The following is a 21,072-nucleotide window of genomic DNA, read 5'->3' on the forward strand; positions in this document are numbered from 1 at the left end:
GGGATCAGAACTCACCTCAGATCCAACCTGCTTATGTTTTCCTGCCTTCACCTGTCTTGTATCAGTTTCCTGTGAAAGACGGATTTGGTGGGTTTTGTATAGGATCTTGGTTGGAGCCACAGTAGATTTGGGGATGAGTATTTTCTTTTTCTTTTGGTTTTATAAATTGTGTACGTTAGTAATAAACAGAAAGAGCAGCAGCCTGGGAAATGTATCCCTTCACACGCACACACACTGTAGGGAGTCATGAACTTGGCTGGCCAGTCTCTTCAGTGTAGCTGATCCCGCATGAAGTGTTCTCTGTGCACGCGGAAGACCCACAGTGGGTGCTGAAATGCTTGCCAGTGAAACCAACTTTACACTGTCAGGCATCAGGGTCGTACTGGAAGGGGCTAAGTATCCACATGTGTTTAGTCGCTACTGTACCTGACAGTGCAGCTTTAATTTTTCCTGAAGAATTTGGTCTTTACCATGATAGTGTGTCACAATTTAAATTTGACATATACTTTGAAATCCCTTCATGGTTGTTGACTGCATTTGGAAATTTACAGTAATAAAACTGAGCCAGACCTACTGGTGCAAACCTGTAATCCCAGCTGCTCAGAAGCCCGAGGATCGATGGATCACGAGTGCAGGATCACGAGTACTTGCCTCAGAGTAGTAAGAAGGACCGGAGATGTGTGTTTATCCAGTAATTTTGATGCCCTGGAAACCCTCAGGAGCACTGTCATGGTTTGTTTTGCTGTTTGTTTTCTCATAACATCTTAATACGTACCATGTAATCAATGTCTAATAATTATTATAGGAAGAATGAATGATTAATCTCTGTACTGACCTCTGCAGTAAAAATGCCTCCCAAATTGTCTAAAAAATTAATTAATATGGCTATTATTTCTAAAGTAATAGGGGTGGCTAACATCTATGGAGGACTACTGGTGTGTCCTCACTGTTCTAAGAACTTAGGTGTGTTTGTATAATCTTTTAAAATAAGCTTTTGTCGGGTGGGCGTGGTGGCACATGTCTGTAATCTTATCACTTGGGAGGCTGAGGCAGGAGGATCACCTCTGGTTCAAGGCCAGCCTGGACTATATAGCAAGACCCTTTCTCAAGAACACACACACACACACACACACACACACACACACACACAAAAGACTTTGTCAGTGCAAGCATTTGTATTATCCCATTTTATAAACTGGAGGTTTTTGAAGTCACCAAGTATTTAAGTGTCTTTCCCAAAGACACAGTTTATGGGTCATGGAGCTGGAATCCATACTCTTTAACCCTTATGCCATGTTACCACTTACTCTCATTCCATGTGAAGTGACAGTTCCTGAAGAAAGATACATGCTGTCTGTCAGCCAAGACACAGTTTCTAACCCTGTAAGTAACGGAGAGGTTAGCGTACTTGGACAAGTGCTGTGAGCTTGCTTCCTGGCAAGTGATTCTTGCCCTTCTTTAGGCCATGTTGGGAGCTTATTATGGCCAGGCATGATGGTACATGCCCAGCACTTGAGAGGCTGAGATAGGAGGATCACCGCAAGTTTGAGGCCATCCTGGGCTACATTGTGAGTTCAAAGCCAGCCTGAACTACCAGCAAGACCCTGTCTCAAAAATCCAAAAAACAAAAACCAAGATCTTGTTATTTATTCATTATGTTGTCGTTAAGTGGCCAACGAAAGAACATTACTGTGGTCGTAAAGAAGATAATCATTTTCTGATAGCCTCTTCCTTTTTCACTCTGGAAGGGCGACAGTGTATGTGTGGATTGAGCTGCATGCTGGAGCACCAGCTTGATTTCTTGCTTTTTAATACTTTTTACAAAGCAGGTGATGTACAGTACAATAGAAGTCATCTTCACAATTCTGTATTGTCTGGTTAGATAAAAAGCTTTATAGCTGTTTTCTGTGGTTACCTCCAGATACTAAAAGATACTGAGCCTAATTAAGAAATTTGTTTCTACAATTTCTCTATAACTAGCACTATTTTATTTTTCCAAAAAGTTACTACAATATACTTTTAGGGTTTTAAATTTATTGTAACATATTGTAGGAAATTGAAGCCCAAAGTGTTCAAGTTATTTTTCTGAGTACATAAGCAGGACAGTGTGGTTCATTCATTCAGCAAACCTAGGAACCAGGCCCCTGTCCAGGTGCTGTAGAATGCCTAGTTGTGTGGACTGCCTAGAGTTAGCAACTCAAAATGGGCTTTGTTCTTGTGGCACTTAAGTCAGATGAAGGAGATGGACAGCCAATAAGTAGTGAGCTCTGATAAACAAGTTACAAAATCCGAAGTTCTAGCAAGGAGAAACAAGCCTTGTGTTGGCATGAAAAATATACTAAGTAAGTGAGAGTTGGCTACTGTTTAGCTGGGGTGATTGGGAGAGAATAACTGAGCCTGGAACGGATTCTTAGCTTCCGGAGGCGAATGCGTGTTTCCCTGTAGAGAGCCTGAGAGGAGAGGATGGCCAGAGGTAGAAAACTGAAGGGAAAGGGAGAGAGGTAGGAGCCAGGGGCACATTACACAGTGCTTTTGCCAACCATGGGATTTAAAGTAGACATAGTTTGTGCGTGCACACACTTGCTTGTAGCCCACACTGTTTCTGAATCCAGATCCTCCTGCTTTCCGACAGCTGAGTGCTGAGATTACTGACGTGTGACACCATGAATGTGGTTTTTATCTTAGAAATTTCAAGCCTTAACCAAACCAAGCAAGGTGAATTTTAAAACAGTCAGATACGTTGTGCTTTCTCTCTACAGTGTCTCTTTTGAATACTTCACAATATTCTCTGTATTAATGTTTTAGTGTTAAATACTAGAATATCTCGATTCTGATTTTTTGTTATTAGTTTTATGTGTTACACAGGTACTCTGTTAATAAAACTTATAATCAGTAAGCCATTCAGGAGCCAGAGATTTACCTCAGTGGTTCCGCTGCCTGCCTTGTAAGCACAAGGTCCTGAGTTTGATCCCCGGTACCAAAAAAAAAAATCCTGAATGGCTTATTTTTGTTGTTGTTTGATTTTGTTTTGTTTTGTTTTGGTCCCGGGGACAGAACTCAGGACCTTGTGCTTGCGAGACAGGCGGCAGAACCACTGAGCTAAATCCCCGGCCCCATTCAGGATTTTTAACTTGCAGGGATATGGCAGAGCTAATGCTATAGTGACCTGTGTTTTTTTTTTCTTCAGTCTTCATACTATTGGGGAGGTTGTAGCTAGTTGAAAATAGGATGCCAATCCTGTTTCTACCCTATAGCCATGTTAGCTCTTCAGAGGATGAGTTTTATTACCCACGTGCTTTCCAAATTTCTGAATGTGCCCAAAGACAGTCCTCCGCATAGCCCTTGCTGCTCACGCTCCGTGCTCCAAGGCACTGGGGTCTTCTTTCAGATCCTACGGCTTCCTGTGTTTTGCTCTTCCCTTTAACTCTTACTTCTTGATATGTCAAGTTAAGCATCATCTCAGAGAAGCCTCTTTTCACTCCTTGGTCAATTTTAGTACCTTTGTTCTGTGCTTTTGTGTGCCTTTCCTTTGAACCCTTTATCTCTTTGGGTTCTATCTCCAGCATCATCACCACCACCCCCCAAAAAAGAACCAAAGAATGGTTTTGGTGTCCTACGCTGTACAAATGCTTAATTAGAAGGTGTCTACATCTGGGTTACAGATCTGCCGTTACATTTCCACCCCTGTCATAATGCCTGGAATAAGGTTGTGATCGAAGTATTTATGGAATGAAGCAATGAATTACTGAATTTCTCCTTTGCTTTTTGGGTACCTTCCTAATTGGGTGCTGAGAAATTTCCAAGGGTAGTGTCTTTTTGATAGCTAAACAATTGTTCAAACCTAGAAGTTACAATATACGGATCTATGCTTGTTATTTTATCTTTTAGTTTTTATTTTTTGTTGTCTTGGGGACTGAACCTAGAACCTCAGAGAGGCTAAGCAAGTATTCTACCACTGAGCTACATCCTCAGGCCTTGTAATGTAAACCTTTTAATTGAGGTATTATTTGCAGTAGAGTAAGATACATGCTAATCCTATTTATGTCATGCAGTCTATTTTTAATGAAGAAGTATGGATTTAAAGAGTAGTTAGTACCCCTTAACTAATTGGTTTCGGAAAGGAAAAATAGGGAAATGTGGCAAGGATTTGAATAATCAGAATAAATAGAGGAACCTTAAAAAATGATTTCTTTGAAGAGCATTATAAATTTGGATATATAGTTATTTATTTTGTGAAGTTATTTAAAAGTCTCATTTCTTTTGTAGTTTTTGTTTTTTATGGCTTTTACATTTTATTTTATTTATTTTTTGTTATACTGGGGAGTGAACCCAGGACTTTGGAATTAAGCTACATCTTCAGCCCTTTTCAAAAAAGTATCTTTTATTCTGAGGCCAGGGGTCACTAAATCACAAAGTTGTGCAGGCTGGGCTTGGACTTGCAGTCCATCTGCCTCAGCCTCCCAGAGTGCTGGTATACTCCACTTTGCCCACCTAGGAGTTTTAAATTTGGGTGTCCACGTCTGTTAATGAACTTCAGTGGATCTATAAACTTATTTTTAGTATTCATTACAGAACATTTCAAATGTATATTTTAGTAGAGCAGTGTAGTGTGATTTGTGTGCCAGTCACTGTTGTTCATAGTTGTCTGCTCGCGGTCAGTGGGTCTTCTCCTGTCTGTGTGCTCCGTGGCATCTGTAACATGTCAGCATTGCAGCAAGGCTGTGGGAGGACACTGCATAGCAGTGCCTTGAAAACCTCGTCCTCACAGCATGAGCCCCAGAGTCCCCTCGTTATTTTAAAGCATCATTTTACCAGCAGATGTTTTCAGTGTGTATCTCTAACAAGTCAGATCTGTTTTATAATACCCGACTATGCTACCATTATCAACTGTAAAAATAAACTGGGACAATTCCTTAATTTAATATCATTAAATAGTCACATTTCAACTTTCTCCAGTTGTATTCCATTCTTTTTAATTGTTTGAATCAGGTTCCAAATAAAGTTCATACTTGGTTTTGGTATATATTTTCTTTTATCTCTTAATTTATTTGAAGATAATCCATCAGTCTATCTTATAAGCATTTGTTATTTGAATACAAATGGGTTTCTTACTCCTTTTCATAGCCTTGTTTACGTAGCACTTGATGTAGTGCCTTGTAGAAACATCGTAAAATTATTCTGGAATTAGTGGGAAAAATAGTAAACTCATGTGTGTTTTAACTTAGAAATACAGTGTGCAGTTTGACACCCTCTTGAGAAATACTGTCTTTTCATTTCAGTTATTTTATAGTTTATTCTACCTAAAAATTGTTTTATCTTTTAAGCCTTAGAGGAAAAATTTGTTTTTTGTCCTTTAATGATAATGGATCTTACTTTTTTGTTCAAAACTGCATACTATCCTCAAAAACCTAATGGTTTAGTGAATATTTGCGTCCATACTTTTTCATGTTTTATATAATCTTTACTTGGAATTATAGTTTATATACCATTGCACAGTTTGTACTTGGACATTTTTCCATCTTAGAAAATTTATGGCTCTATCTTCTTCAGAGAACTTATTTTGAATAGTGCTTGTGTTATTATCAACTTGCTGAATATTTTACTCTTGCTTTCTAGTTGATCTAGTTTTATCGCTTATAGTCTGTCATATGATTTGTTCTATGACGTATAACTTATGCTGGTGGTGTAAATACTGTGTTTTGAACAATGTACAGTTTAATTTCACTGAGGATACTTTATTTGCCAATTTGAAGTATACCTGTTGGAGGAAAATATGAAAGCACTAGGAAAATAGGTTTCAAATATACAGTATCATTAAGAATAGAACTTATTTCTGAAAAAACTTTTGTTATAATTGCACTTCAAACTACAAGCAAGTTGTCTTATCTAAAATAGGTGCTGGATGAGTTTCTTTTTTGGTAAAAAGCACACATCATTACCTTTGGTAGTTTCTGTCATGTAGTACTGTTCTCTGGTAATGTGCTGTTTTTTTAAATTTTAGAGATAGACAAATAGAAGGTAGAAGATGCTGGGATCTGAACGTGGTGTTGTGGAAGAATGGTTATCAGAATTCAAGGTAAAATGGGTTGGGGATATGAGCACATTTCAGTAATTCAGACAGTGAGTATGTGTTATATAGAAAAACAAATATGCTATGTGGCAGAAATGACAAAATAAATACAGTAGTGTCTTGGTTCATGAACTTAATTTGTTCCACTATTCTGGGGAAAATGGCTACATTTGTGTTCATGCAGAAAAGATGGCTATGGATGTGTTCATCACCTGATACAGAGTTTGCAAACAAAAACCAAATTTTACGAAATGCTTCTGTTTGTGAACCAAATTGTTCACAAACAAAAGCATTCATGAACCAAGGTCCACTGTATTTCTCTGAGTGCAATTCTGTAAAAAGGCTTTAATATGAATCAGGACCAGAATGCAATTTATAAAACTGAAAATAATTGTTTACAATAATCGTTACAATTGATGAGGTGATACATTCAGTAAAAAGCTAGGCTTCATGGCCCAGCCCTGTAGTACAGCTCTGCAGGCTGAGGCAAGAGGGTTGCTTGAGCCCAGGAATTCAAGATCGACTTGGACAATAGTTTAGGAAAACCTCCTCAAAACAAGAGATGAGACAAAGCAACAAACAGTGTTCAAAAGTAAAGAGCCTCCAAGCTTTTTATTTCAAGGTTAGATTAGTTTAAGGTGGTCCATTTCAGAAAATTTGGGCATAATGTGTTATTTCCAATCATATTTTATGGTTGCATAGTACAATTATATAATATAGCACATCAATTTAATTTGATTAACTCATGGTTATTTATTACATTATTTTTACTTTTCTTCATTTTCAAGAGGAACTCACGTAAAATAAAGTTCCTCACTTCTTAAATATTAAGTTCACAATTTTCACCAGCTATTCATATAGAGGACTGTTAAGCACTCAAAAAAATCAGACCCCCTCCAAATTTAAAGACCCAGTGCAAAAATGAGCATCTGAAATTAAAAGACACTTCTCGGATGAAGAATTAGAAATGGCAAATAAATGTACGAAAAAATGTTTAACATCACCGGTCATTTGTGAAATGCGAATTAAAACAATGCTGAGATTTTATCTCACTCCGGAAAGAATGGCTGCTATCAAGAAATCAACCAATAACAAATGCTGGCGGGGCTGTGGGGAAAAAGGAACCCTTCTCCAGTGTCGGTGGGAGTGCAGACTGGTGCAACCACTGTGGAAATCAGTATGGAGCTACATCCAAGAACTAGGGCTAGAGGTCCCATTTGACCCAGCTATTCCCCTGCTGGGTATATTCCCAAAAGAATTAAAAGCATCATACCACAACAATATATGCACACCGACATTTATAGCAGCACAGTTTGTAATGGCTAAATCAATGGAAACAGCCCAAATGCCCATCAGCTGACGAGTGGGTAAAGGAGATGTGGGGTGTGGGATTGTTTTTTTTACAATGGAATACTACTCTGCCATAAAGAAGGCTAAGCTTGAGACATTTGTAGCTAAATGGATGGACCTTGAGTGAAATGGTCCTTGAATGAATGGATGGACCTTCTTAAGCCAATAAATTGGATACACATGTTTAAATACCACATTGCTTCTCTGGTGTAAGGACTGAGATGTATAATGGATGTTGGGAAATGGGAAGGAAGTGTTCAAATGGGAAGAGGAACAAAGGAGAAGGGAGGGAGAAATGAAGGGACAAGAAAAAAGTGAAAATAGAGGGAAAAATGGAAACAAAGCTTTGTACGTAAGGAGGGGAGGGGCCTTGAGGGGGGAATGGAAGAAAATAAAATTTATTTTTTAAAAAATAGCAAGTTCACTTTTCTTTTCCTGTGGTGGTTTCTTTTAGGCATTACCTGACACTCAGATCACCAGTTATGCAGCAACTTTACACCGGAAAAAAACACTTGTACCAGCCCTTTATAAGGTTATTCAAGATTCAAATAATGAGGTACGAAAATTGATAAGGAAAAAATATCTACATAGTAAAATAAAATATGTGGCCTAAAACACAGAAATATAAATTTTGTAGTTTTCTATCCTTGTGGATCTGGAAATTTTTCTTTCTGCTATTTCATTCTGATAGCTGCTTTGGCTTTCCCTGTTCCCTCCCTCTCTGTATTTTAAGATGTTTTGGTCAAGCTCTTTCCTCTTGGGGGCAGTGTGATTTGGGTGATAGGCAGATCAGTGGGTCATTTGTTCAGTTTGAAACTTTGCCCTGCTTCCTGCTCTGAAACATTTCGTGCTCTGGAAACCAAATTTTACTGTACACTGATTCACTTTAAAAAAAAATTTAGTATTATGTATTGTTACTGATAATAGAGAACCACGTATAAGTACTCTAATCAGTAAAATCAAACTTATAACACAAAATGATGCTACCAGTGAGATTAGTCTTAAAATGATCAGAAGAAGCACTGTTTTAGTAAACTTAAAATAATAGTTTCCTATTATTCAACCTTGTGATCAAAGAGGGAAATGTAGTTACTGAATTTATATGTTAACTTATCCCAAATACATACATCTCTCCATTGACACAATAGTATGACATACAGTTTTATCACCATTGGATTCATGTATGCTTTAATATGAAAATGAAAGGAACACACAGGAAAGTAGCTTCTTATCTTCCCAGATACAGCCTCCAAGAATGCCCCTGCTGTGTACTGGAGTGAGTTTGAAGAAGTTCAGGTAATCATCTCGTAACCAGCAGCCTAACTTAGAGTGCATCTTCCTTTTTGTTCTCTGACTAAAAGCTTGCTTATTGACACCTTTCTTTCCTGTCTCCTCGGTTTGGACTGGCTCTCAGGCTTGCATCTCTTGCTATTTGTGGCAGAAATTACAAGATTCATTTGCTTCTTTTTCTCTTGCAGTGTATTTCTGAATGTTTTGTAACCTTAGTTATGGGTTGTGTACATAATACGCGTATCCTTCTTGGTCAGGAGTATTCAGAGTTCTCTCAGTAATGACTGTGTATATTCTCTACCCCTGGTTTTGCCTTGTCTTAACATTTGAGCTTTGTTTATTAAAATTTGCTTTATGTTTTCCCTTTAGATTGTAAGCTCTTTAAGGGCAGTGGTCATATAATCTACGTTTGTTACTTTCCCAGAGTCTAGTGTTTTGTCATACAACATGCAGTAAATACTGATTGGACTGAGTAGGGGGTAGAAGAGCACTTGGTCTAGTGTGTGTGAGGCCCTGTAACTGTGAGTTGGTCCCCAGCACCACCATAAATAAGCAAAGTGAAATATAAAAAGATTTTAAAATTCATTTGGACTCACTAGTATATAAAAAGTATCTCCTTCCTCTTTTGGATACTTTGAAAGCTATGATGTTTTGTTTTGTTTTTTTCTTTTCGGTACTGGGGATTGAACTCGGGACCTTGAGCTTGTGAGGTGTGCGAGGTGCCACTGAGCTAGATCCCCGGCCCTGAAAGTTGTGATGTTTTAATAGTTACTACTTCATACTGTGAAACTTCATAATATTATTGTGTGGGACCTTGGAGTCATGGGGAGAAATGGTAAAAGTACAACCTGAGATCAAGCTCAAGACGCAGGATTCATTATAACCAGGTTACACCAGGTCTGCATTTGCATCCTTTCTCCTGTAGATCAAAGAGTCCTAAATATATATTCAGATTTGAGAAAAACAGAATGGTAAGTTCTATAGAATCTTTAAAAAGTTCTGGACTTTGCCGGGGATTTAGCTCATTGGTTTCGCCACCTGCTGCGCAAGCACAAGGACCCGAGTTCGATCCCCGGTACCAAAAAAAAAAAAGTTCTGGACTTTACTCGTAGAATAAGGCCCCTTTGGTCCTGATTTCTGTTACATTGTGGAACGATCACATGTATTATTTAGTTAATACGATATTTCAAAAAGATAGTCGTGTGCCATGTTTAGTATCAATAGGAACTTGTGGCGATCTTACAATATTGTTCTAAAAACCATAAAAGTTCTTAAGAATGTATATTTCCTAAAAGTTTAATATTACATGTCTTGGTCAACCTGTGTTACCATGTCCAGTCTGTAGACCAACGATCTTGCTTTATTTTCACTTCTACCCCCAAGACCCTTGGTCACACTAACAGTTCTTCCACGTCCAAGGGTTCTCCAGATTGTTACCCTGTTTTTTTCACGATTTGAATGCTGACCCAACTCCCTTAGTGTTGGTAAATCTTCGGGGTTCAACATTACAGTCATTCCTTGCAAGTGTTCTTAGCTCGTTTGCTTTTTGTTCTCTTGCCTATTTTATTATCTCTACCCCATTTCTGTGTTTCGTATCCCTTAGTTCATACTCTGGCAGAATCTCAACACTGGGTGAAACCTAGCCATAGCCATCCATCCTAGCTTCATACCTGTGCCTGAGCAGCTGAACAAACATGCCTGAAAAACAGATTTGTTGTTTCCCCTCTTAAATTCAGGGCTGCCAGTCTCAAATGAGCATATAATACATAGCCTTGTAGTTTCATTTTACTTCCTGGGTACACTGTCCCACTGTTCATTTCATATTTTCTCTGTCCTTAGACTGTTTTTGTTTTTGTTTTGTACATGTTTGTAGTAAATAATGTTTACATTCCTTATGTGGAGTTGATACATGTACATAACACATCCCAATTCCTTTTATCCCTTACGCCTTCTTTCCCCTTCCCCCATCTCTTACCTGCCTTCCCTTTATTTTCACCTTTTTTCTAGGTTATTAAAAAAATAAACCAGCCGAGGTGGTGCACACCTGTAATTCCAGCACTCTAGGGGGCTGAGACAGGAGGATCACAGCTCAAGACCAGCCTGGGGAACCATTTAGCGACAAGGCTCTCTCTGGGTTCAGTTCCCACTACTGTGAACAAAAACATTTAGGAACTATTTTCCTTTGTGTATAATACTTCTCAGCCAGCATCACGGCTTACACTTTTTCCCCTTTCTATTGTTTGAGTGAAGTGGTAAATAACCATGTTCCTTTTTTTTTTGTACCAGGGATGGAACTTGGGACCTTCCGTTTTCCTTTTTTTTTTTTTTTTTTTTTTTGGTGCCGAGGATCGAACGCGGGTCCTTGGGCTTGTGCAGGAGGCAGCCAAACCACTGAGCTAAATTCCCAGCCCTGGGACCTTCTGTTTTCAAGGCAGGTGGTGGCACCACTGAGCTAAATCCCTGGCCCACGTTCCAACTGTTAAAATGTTAAAAACCTTTGACGTGCATATTTTATTATCTGCCCCCTTTCTGTCCTTTTCAGTGATGAACTTCAAAAATTGCTGCTTTCTTATAGCCTCCATCTACTCATCTCCATTTCTTTGATGCACATTCTTTCTTCCACCCACTCTTGGGCTGAGGTCTTCCTTATTCCACCCAGATGCGCTCAGTGTTTTCAGTAGACAGAATGTTTTTCAGTCCTTACCCTGTCAAAACAGTTTGCTAACTTTGGGAATGGTGTCAGTTATTCTTGTTTGTTTGTTTGTTTTGTTTTTTTGAGACAGGGTCTCCCTATATAGTACAGCCTGGCCTGGAACTCTTCTGTGATATTCCTCTCTCAGGTCCTCGAGGACTGGGATTACAGGCATGCACCACCATCCCCAGCATTATTCTTAAACTTTTTTTTAAACCTGAAGATAACTTTTTAAAAACATTTTTATGTGAATGATTATACCATTTAGGAGAAGGGAGGTCAGAGTCATTCATTTTTACACAGATTTTAGTTTTTGGTACCGGGGATCGAATTCAGGACTTTGTGCTTTCGAGGCAGGTGGCAAAACCCCTGAGCTAAATCCCTGGCCCTTTTTTTTTTTTAGAGTCATTTATTATGTTGAGAATTTGAGACCTTGGTGGCATGATACATATGCTTAGAATTAAAGGTTTTGGGCCTGGGATTTAGCTCAGTGGTTCCATCGCCTGCCTTGCAAGCGCGACGTCCCGAGTTCGATCTCTGGTACCAAAAATAAATAAATTAAATTAAATTAAATTAAAGGTTTTGTGGGGCTGGGGATTTAGCTTAGTGGTGCTGGGCCTGCCTTGCAAGCCCAAGGTCCTGAGTTTGATCCCCAGTACCGCAAAAAAAAAAAAAAAAAGAATTAAAGGTTGTATTTTATGAGTCTCATTTTTTGGTGGTATCTGAATAAAAGTTCCTAGTTTGCCAGCATGCCCAAACAGCCCCTTTTAGAAAATAACAGTAATAATTTTGGAAACTCTGTATTTCTTCCCTGTGCTTAATTAAATGTAGGACCCTATATCCCATTGTACCACTCACAACTGAGAAAAAAGGGTTAAGGTCTTTACAATGAAACTCATGGTAGTTGTATTGTGGTCCATAAAATTTAGAGAAGCCGACCTTTGGCGGTTCTTTTTACTGACGAGGACAGTGAGTATGAGCTAGAGTATGTATTTTTAACATTTATGAAAACTGGCACAACCTGTCACTTCTCAGAAGAGCTGAGTAGTGCTTTGAGCATTTAAGATAGATTCTAGCAGTTGACTATTTTCAAAAGCTTATTGTTCATTATTGGTGCTAAGTGGAATATACTTTTTATAATTAGCCAACTGCTACATCTATTCCATTATAAAAATATGGTAAAATGAGAATATTAACTTTGATGTTAGAACACCTGAATTTAGCATCATCCTCCACCATTTTCTGTGACCTTTGACAAATTGTCTGACTGGCCTGGACTTCAGTAAGGAGAGAGCTGGAAGAGTTAAGATTTTTAAACTGCACCTTGATAGTAATTTCACATAAAGAGGTTAGTATTTACTGTGTGTGTGTGTTTGTGAAGTTTTGAAGACTTAGGTTGTTCTTCAAGAATCAAGCTTAATTTATCTAAATATTAACTGTACTATTAGCATGGCTTTTTTTTTACTTTTAATTTTACACTTGTAAAAGTAATGACTTTGTTCTAGAGTGCTAGATTATTACAGACATATATAGCTCCATTCAAGATTTCTAAATGTGTTATTTCAGTCATTTAGAATAGAAGTAAGCGTATGAAGTTACTATACCATTATTCATTTTTTAAAGAGTTAATGTTAAATTTTAATTTAAAAACTTGTTAGCTGGACATGGTCAGTAAGATCATGAGTTTGAGGCCAGCCTGGACTATATTGCAGACCGTGTTGCAAAAAAAATATATTTGTGTGTGTGTGTGTGTGTGTGTGTGTGTGTGTGTATGCACACACATACTACTTCATAGTTTCTGATTAGTTTTAGGCATTTAAAAGTCACAGTTTTGTTCGGACTGCATTAAGCATACAAAACCATTCAAATTGTCATTAACTGTAACTGCTCCTTCAGTTTTATTCATGTACAAAAATGCTGTTGATTTTTTAGTATCCAGCTACACCACTGAATTTGGTTATCAAATCTTGAAGTCTTTGGGTGGAGTTTTTGAGGTCTTCTATGTAAAGTATCACTGCATTCGCAAATCATGATAATTTAACTTTTCTCTCCTATCCTTATTTCTGTCTCTTGTCCAATTGCTCTGGCTAGTGTTTCCAGAACTATATTGAACAAGAAGGGTGGCAGTGGACATCCTTGTCTTGTTCTTGATTTTAGAGTGAAAGCTTTCAGTTTTTGTTCATTTAGTATGATGTTGGCTGTTGGTTTGTTGTAGATGGCTTTTATCAGATTGAGATAAAAGACCATCTTTACTAATTTTCTGAAGGGTTTTTATCATGAATTGGGTGTTGGACCTTGTCAAGCGCTTTTTCTGCATCTATTGAGAGGATCATATGGCTTTTGTCATTGGCTTTGTTAATACAGTGTATTACATTTATTGATTTGTGTGTGTTGAACCATCCCTGCATCCCTGGGGTGAATCCAACTTGGTCGTGGTGTGTAACCTTCTTGATTTGCTGCATTGTTTGCCAGTATCTTTCTTATTGAGGATTTTTGCATATGTGTTCAATAGGGAGATTGGCCTGTAATTTTCTTTTTTGGTTGGATCCTTCTCTGGTTTTAGAATCAGGGTGATGCTTGCTTCCAGGAATGACTTTGGAAGTGTTGCTTCCCTTTCAATTTCATTAAAGAGTGAGGAGTAGTGGCAGTAGTTCTTCTCTAAATGTCTTGTAGAATTCAGCAGTGAATCCATCAGGGCCTGGGCTTTTCTCTGTTGGTAGGTTTTTAACTACATCTTCAGTTTCATTGGCTGATACTCATTTATTTAGAATTTTTAATATCTTCTTGATTCAGTTTTGGTAATTCATATGTATCTAGGAATCTGCCCATTTCTTCTGTATTTTTCATCTTATTAGAATATGGGTTCTCAAAGTAGGTATTGATGAGTTTTTGGATTTCTGCAGGGTTTGTTGTGTTTTCACCCTTTCATTCCTAATTGCATGAATTTGAGTCTTTTCTTTCCTTTTTTTGATAAGGTTGGCTAAGGGTTTGTCAATTTTATTTAATTTTTCAAAGAACCAACTCTTTGTTTGTGTGGTACTGGGGATTGAACTCGGGACCTTGCGCTTGCAAGGCAGGCGCCAGAACCATTAAGCTAAATCCCCAGCCCAAGAACCAACTCTTTGATTCATTGATTCATTGTATTGTTTTTTTAGTCTCCATTGCATTAATTTCTGCTCTGGTTTTTATAATTTCTTCTCTCCTATGAGGTTTGGGTTTGACTTGCTCTTCTTTTTCTAGAAGCTTGAGGTTCAATATTAGGTTGTTTAGTTGAGCCCGCTCTGTTTTCCTGATGTGGGTATTCACCGCCATAAATTTCACTCTTAGGACTACTTTCATTGCATCCCATAAGTTCTGCTGTGTTGTATTGTAAAATTATAGCTTAATTGTAGAAACTGTGTGATTTAATTTTATTGTGACCCATTGATTGTTCAGGAGGATGTTATTTAATTTCCATGTGTTTATGAAATTCTTGTGGTTTCTTTTGCCATTGATTTCCAATTTCTTTGCACTATGGTCTGATAATATGCATGGAGTAATTTCATTTCCTTTATCTTTACTCAGGCATGTTCTGTGAGCTAGTATGTGGTCTGTTTTGGAGAATGTCCCCTGTATTATGAAGAATGTGTATTCTGACATTATGGAGTGGAACATTCTGTAGACAGCCACTAAGTCCATTTGTTCAAAAGATTGGTTCAGTTCTAATATTTCATTGTTGATTTTTTGTCTAGTTGATCTATTTGTGACAGTGGGGTATTGAGGTCCCCCATTACAACTGTATTAGGGCTTATATGATTTTTTTTTTTTTTTTGGTACCAGGGATCGAACTCGGGTCCTTGAGCTTGCAAGGCAAGTGGCGGAACCACTGAGCTAAATCCCTGGCCCAGGGCTTATATGATTTTTCATGTTCACTAATTGTTTTATATAGACCAGGGATTTAGCTCACTGGTTCCACCACTTGCCTCACAAGCGCAAGGTCCTGAGTTCGATCAGTACTCCCCCCAAAAATTTTGTTTTATATAGTTTGTTGGATAAATATTTATGATTGTTGGAACCAGGGATTTAGCTCAGTGGTTCCAGCGTCTCCCTTGCAAGGGCAAGGTCCTGAGTTCAATCCCCAGTACCAAAAAAAGTAAAATATTTATGATTGTTATCTCTTTGTCCTGGATTGTTCCCTTTACCCAGGATGTAGTGACCTTCTTTGTCTCTCTTAATCAGTCTTGGCTTGAAATCCAGTCTGTCTGCAAATGGAATAGCTACCCCTGCTTTTTTTTCTGGATTCCTGTCACATGGAATATTGTTTTCCATCTCTTAACTTTAGTCTTTGAATTTGGTTTTGAATTAAATGTGTTTCTTGTATGCAGCATATTGTTGGATTTTGCTTCCTGATCCATTCTGGCAGCCTGTTTCTTTTGATTGATGAATTGAGACCATTAACATTGATGGTTATAACTGATACATACTATCTTATCTGTCATATTGTTTTCTTGTTGTTGGGTTCCTTCTTTCCTTTTCTGTTTAATTTCTTGCCTTTGTTGGATTCATTCTGTTTGGGTTCATGGAGTTATAATCCTTGTTATCTCTTTCTGGAATATCCTTCAGAACATGCATGCTGGTTTGGTGGTCATGGATTTCTTCAGGTGTTCTTTGTTTGTAGGGTACATCAATCTCGGTTGGAGGTGGTTTTTCGTTTAGGGCTTGAAATACTTTACTCCAAGCTCTCCTTGACTTGAGAGTTTGGATTGAAAAGTATGTTCTGATTCTGATGGGCTTTCTTTTATATGTGATTTGTTTCTTTTCTCTAACAGCTTTTGATATTCTGTCCTTGTGTTGAATTTCTGGAATCTTGACTATTATATTCCTTGGGAAAGATTTTTTTTTTTAATATGGCTACTTTGAGTCCTATATGCCTCACTTATCTGTATGTCAAATTCTTTTTCCCTGTTTGGGAAGTTTTCTGCCATTACTTCTGTGAACAATTTTTTTATGTCTTTTGCACCATCTCCTGCTTTTTCATTGACTCTGATCAGTCTTGTTATTTTTCTTTGCATCATCTAGCAACTACTGGATTGATTTCTCTGGTCCCTTGTTATTTTTAAGAAATCTCTCTTTTCATGATCACTAGTGCAAACCTGTCTTCTATATCTGTTATTCTGTTCTTCAGTTTTAGTTCCCTCATTACTCATTTTCTTTTTTTTTTTTGATCATTACGCATTTTTTGTGACAGCATATGAACAATTAGCCAGTTAAACACATTGAAAACACTATTTCTACATTCTTTGCTCCCTTTTGAAATCTTTCAAATAAATATAACTAGAGAAAATTTAGATTTTAAAACATAATTTGCAGTTTGTTTTACTTATATATATTTAAAATATTAGCTGGAACTTTGGATGCCCGAATAGTATGTAATGCAAAATCTCTTCCCCTAATGAGTGATGTGTAGCTTGTTTAAATCATAGTCTCTCTTGAAGATATAAACTATTTACAGCAAGACCATTGGAAATTATTTTATTGCAATGGAAACTTCTAAATAGAGAATTGTAAGAGTTGTTAAGAACAGAAAGGGAAAATCACCAAATATAAACGTAGATAATTAAAGGACTAAATGTCTAATTTGGTAGTACAGTATATTAAAAACTATGGTGATAATGTATGGACAAAAGCTCTTACGGTTAGTGGATTGGTCAGTTTAATATATGGTCTCGAAGTGGAGATTTGGTTGAATTCTCAAACTATGGAGAAATTAATATTAAGAATTTACTTTTAGCCAGGGATTTAGCTCAGTGGTTCTGGAGCCTGCCTCACAAGCACAAGGTCCCAAGTTCCATCCTTGGTACCCCCCCCCCCACCAAAAAAAAACCTGGAGGAAGAATTTACTTTTAAAATACTATACAAGTTAGGGGACGGGGATTTAGCTCAGTGGTTCCAGCACCTGCCACGCAAGCGCAAGGTCGTCACGAGTTTGATCCCTGGTACCAAAAAAAAAAAAACTGTACAAGTTATATGTGCTTTTTAAAGAATACAATTACAGCCCCGTAAAGGAAATAACTAATACACTTTTTTTTCATTTAGCTCCTAGAGCCTGTCTGCCATCAGCTGTTTGAACTCTATCGTAGTTCTGAAGTTCGACTTAAGAGGTTCACACTGCAGTTTTTGCCAGAGTTGATGTGGGTTTATTTATGGCTTACAGTTAGCCGAGACAGACAGAGTAATGGTTGCATTGAAGCACTTCTGTTAGGAATTTACAATTTGGTAAGTTGAAGATAATAGTTTGGGAAATTCAAAATATTTTTAAAAGTCCTCTGAAATAAAGTATAAGGAATGTCTAGAGAAAAATAGACTATTGAGTAATTTATTTGAACTAATTAAATTGAGTACAGAAGTAATGATAAGCATTTTAGAAAATAGATGAAACCATTATTGATTAGATTGTTAATATCTAAGGACATTTCTTCAAATTATAGTATTTGACTAATAATGCTGCATGAGACAGAATTGTACACTGAAAATACAGGCTTAGAAATGATACCTGCTTTTGGGACAACTTTTGCTGTTCTGGAGAAGACATGTTTATAGATGACAAAGTTTGTGTGTAAAGAGAATTTCAGAAAGAAACTGAAATATTAGCTGAATGGGGCTGGGTGTGATGGTGTACGCCTGTAATCCCAGCATTCGGGAGGCTGAGGTTAGAGGATCACTGAGAGTTCAAGGCCAGCCTGGACTACAGAGTGAGACCCTGTCTCAAAAATAAATAAATAAATAAAAATAAATTAATATATCTCAAATCATACCCTCGACAAAGGAAAACAATTCTGTTTGAAGCACAGAGTATATATGCAAGCTATGAAAGATGATTTCCTATCAGTTTTAGAGAGTGCTTTTGAAGTGAAAAGTTTAGGTTTTCTTTAATATGCACTAGGAAAGTAATTATTCATTGTGCCAAGATGATGAGACCCTGAAATTAAAAGTTTAATTTAATCACCATTCCTTATATTTTGAAGTTGACATATGTAACTGAGAGGAGTGGGGAAGGAGACGTGGGATTTCTGTTGCTCTAAGAGGAGGATATCTCTTATTGGGGAGAAGTCCAGTACACTACTAGGCATATTATGTTTATATACGTTTGAGTATGGACACAATGGAAATGAGAAGGAGAAAAGAAACTACTGACATTTCCAAGCACTAGGACCTTAAGTGGAGCCTGAAGATTGAGATGTGATTGCGCCTCTAGATGGGAGGTGTATTAGCACAGGTGGGGCTTCAGGGGTTGACTAGAAGTGTGGGGGCTGCAGGTGAGCAGGTAAGTGGGAGGAGAGAGGACTGAAGGCTCTGAGGATGGCTGGCGATGCTCTTCCTGTGCCGTCCTTGCAGAGTTGGATGTTTACCTGGATGCACCCACACAGAACTGTGATTTTGGGGGTCTTTTTGTTTGTTTTTGTTTTTTTGGTACCGCAGATTGAACTCAGGACCTTGTGCTTGCGAGGCAGGCGCGGTGCCACTGAGCTAAATCCCCAGCCCACTTTTCTTTGTTTTTCTTAAACCATACTGGTTTTTTTTTTTTCCTGTGTAGACATTTCTTTTTTCCTCCTTTTTAGCATTTATTTGCCTCACACAGCCCTCAGAAAATTTCAGCCTTCTTTCCTCCACAAATACACAAAGATAAGGCTGGGATTGGTGGCATAAGCCTGTAATCCCAGCACTCCCCAGCCTGGGCTACACAGTGAGTTCAGGGCCAGCCTGAACTGCAGAGCAACACCCTATTGCGTGTGCGCAAAGATAAATCAACAGGATATGGCTTCATTTGAAAATTTAGGAAAAAATTTAAAATTTTGGCCTAACTTTAGTCAAGCCCATTCATCTTAGTGTAAACAATCTGAAGTAAAATGAGCCAGCTTTGGTGGTAAATCCTCTGACTACAGAGAAGTTACATGAGCTATCTAGGGAATTTCCCTGCCAGAATTAGAGGTGTGTTATTACTGCTCATATAATTGGTGCTCTCCTGTGAGCTGCTGCATTCGGATGAGCCCTGGTGGACAGCTCTGTGAGGCAGTTTTGGTGATGGCAGCTGCTTTATTGTGGCTTCCCTCAATGCAGTGCAGTCTCTAGCTCCTTCGCCATCCTTGTGTGCTGAGGACAGTCCTTTCTCTGTGGTTTCCATCCCCCCGTCCCCGCCAGCATGTGTAGTGGCACAGGTGTAAAAGAAAGCAGTGTGGGGAGGGGAGGAGAGGCAGCAGCATTTGATCCCTGAGCACTGTGTCTGTAGGGAGGTACTTACTGACACCCAGGGGAGATGGGAGAGGTAACAAGTGGTACTGTTCTTTCAGTGAAGAAGTAATGTGCTTTTAAAGTCACAAACAAAATTTTTTTTTTTAAACTCCAGAATTTTCTTAGCACTCAGTAGAAATTAAGTACCAGTTTATTTATTCTTAAGTACTTGGACCTTTATTAATAAACATGTAGTTTATTTCAGGTCAGCTTTAGTCATAAAGTTTCTTATTCAAGATTAATTCTTAAGTTTCTTCACCCCCCCAAAAAAAGATTAATTAGCTTGATTATGGTCATCATTCTGTGAACATACATAAGATCACATTGTGTACCATAAATAATTAAATTTGTCTATACATTGGAAAAAATCATTCTGTATTAGAGCAATGTACTTTTCATATTTTGGGAAGTGTGGATCTCTTGCCTAAGACCTTTAATTTTAATATATATTTTGCTCAGTGGTTCTTCTACTAGAAGATCTAATAAATCTCCCTGTTCTGTATGTAAGTTTAATGCAAGAATTGATTTGTGGGCTGGGGATTTAGCTCAGTGGTTCCGCCTCCTGCCTCACAAGCACAAGGACCCAAGTTCAATTCCCGGTACCAAAAAAATCCCACAAAAAACAAAAGAATTGATTTGTGTGCTGCTTTTTGTCTTGGCTGTCATGTTGTTAGAGTTAGTGTAGAATTGTGTTCAATATTTCTGTTTAGGTTATAACTGTACTAGTTAAAGAAGATATGATAGGTAGTAATATTTTTATATATTACTATTTCTAGAAATCTTAGTTCCTAATGGTATATTCTGTAATCTAAGAAAGTAATTATTATGTCTTACAGATCTTTGGTTATTTGATTGTTTCATTATCTTTGTATATTTTTTGATTATAGGAAATTGCTGATAAAGATGGAAACAATAAAGTTTTGTCTTTCACTATCCCTTCCTTATCCAAGCCTTCAATATATCATGAAGTAAGTAACACTGGAAAGATGCAATTGTCTAAAATTATATTGAGTATGAGATTAGAGGTCAGGTTTTTTAGAGATAACATATCTTTACTGACCTATTTCTTAAAAGTAGATAATTGGGGGGCAGGGATTTAGCTCAGTGGTTTTGCCGACTGCTGTGCAAGCGCAAGGACCCGAGTTCGATCTCTGGCACCAAAACAAAAAAAGTAGATGATTGTTGGGCCGGGGATTTAGCTCAGTGATTTTGCTGCCTGCTGCGCAAGTGCAAGGACCCAAGTTCGATCCCCAGTACCAAAAAAAAAAAAAAGTGGATGATTTGTTATTAATAAGACTAACCTGTATTAAGAGAGGCAGAAAGTAATTAATGGAAAAAATTCGTCTTAATTTTTATTTTTATTTTTCCACCAAGATTTTTAATTTTGTTATTTTTTTAAATG

General features: G+C 37.7%; 1 protein-coding gene across 7 annotated transcripts in view; it reads left to right on the forward strand.

Moving 5' to 3' along the window:
* Hycc2 (hyccin PI4KA lipid kinase complex subunit 2) overlaps positions 1-21,072 on the forward strand; it is a 73,042-nt gene that overhangs the window by 26,457 nt on the left and 25,513 nt on the right. For 4 of the 7 annotated variants that reach the window (XM_004871640.3, XM_004871641.3, XM_021249740.2 and 1 more), the window contains 4 exons: positions 6,002-6,076; positions 7,875-7,976; positions 17,478-17,657; positions 20,558-20,638. In XM_004871640.3, the coding sequence (XP_004871697.1) occupies positions 6,026-6,076; positions 7,875-7,976; positions 17,478-17,657; positions 20,558-20,638 (414 nt within the window). In that variant the 5' untranslated portion in view covers positions 6,002-6,025. Of the gene's footprint in view, positions 1-551; positions 733-6,001; positions 6,077-7,874; positions 7,977-8,660; positions 8,717-17,477; positions 17,658-20,557; positions 20,639-21,072 lie in introns of all 7 variants that reach the window. The other 3 variants (XM_021249739.2, XM_087200379.1, XM_087200380.1) reach the window with 3 other exon arrangements.

This window comes from Heterocephalus glaber, unplaced genomic scaffold, assembly GCF_053883595.1.
Source record: "Heterocephalus glaber isolate CG9 unplaced genomic scaffold, H.glaber_assembly_v1.0 deba00001743, whole genome shotgun sequence".
NCBI classification, from domain to species: Eukaryota; Metazoa; Chordata; class Mammalia; order Rodentia; family Bathyergidae; genus Heterocephalus; species Heterocephalus glaber.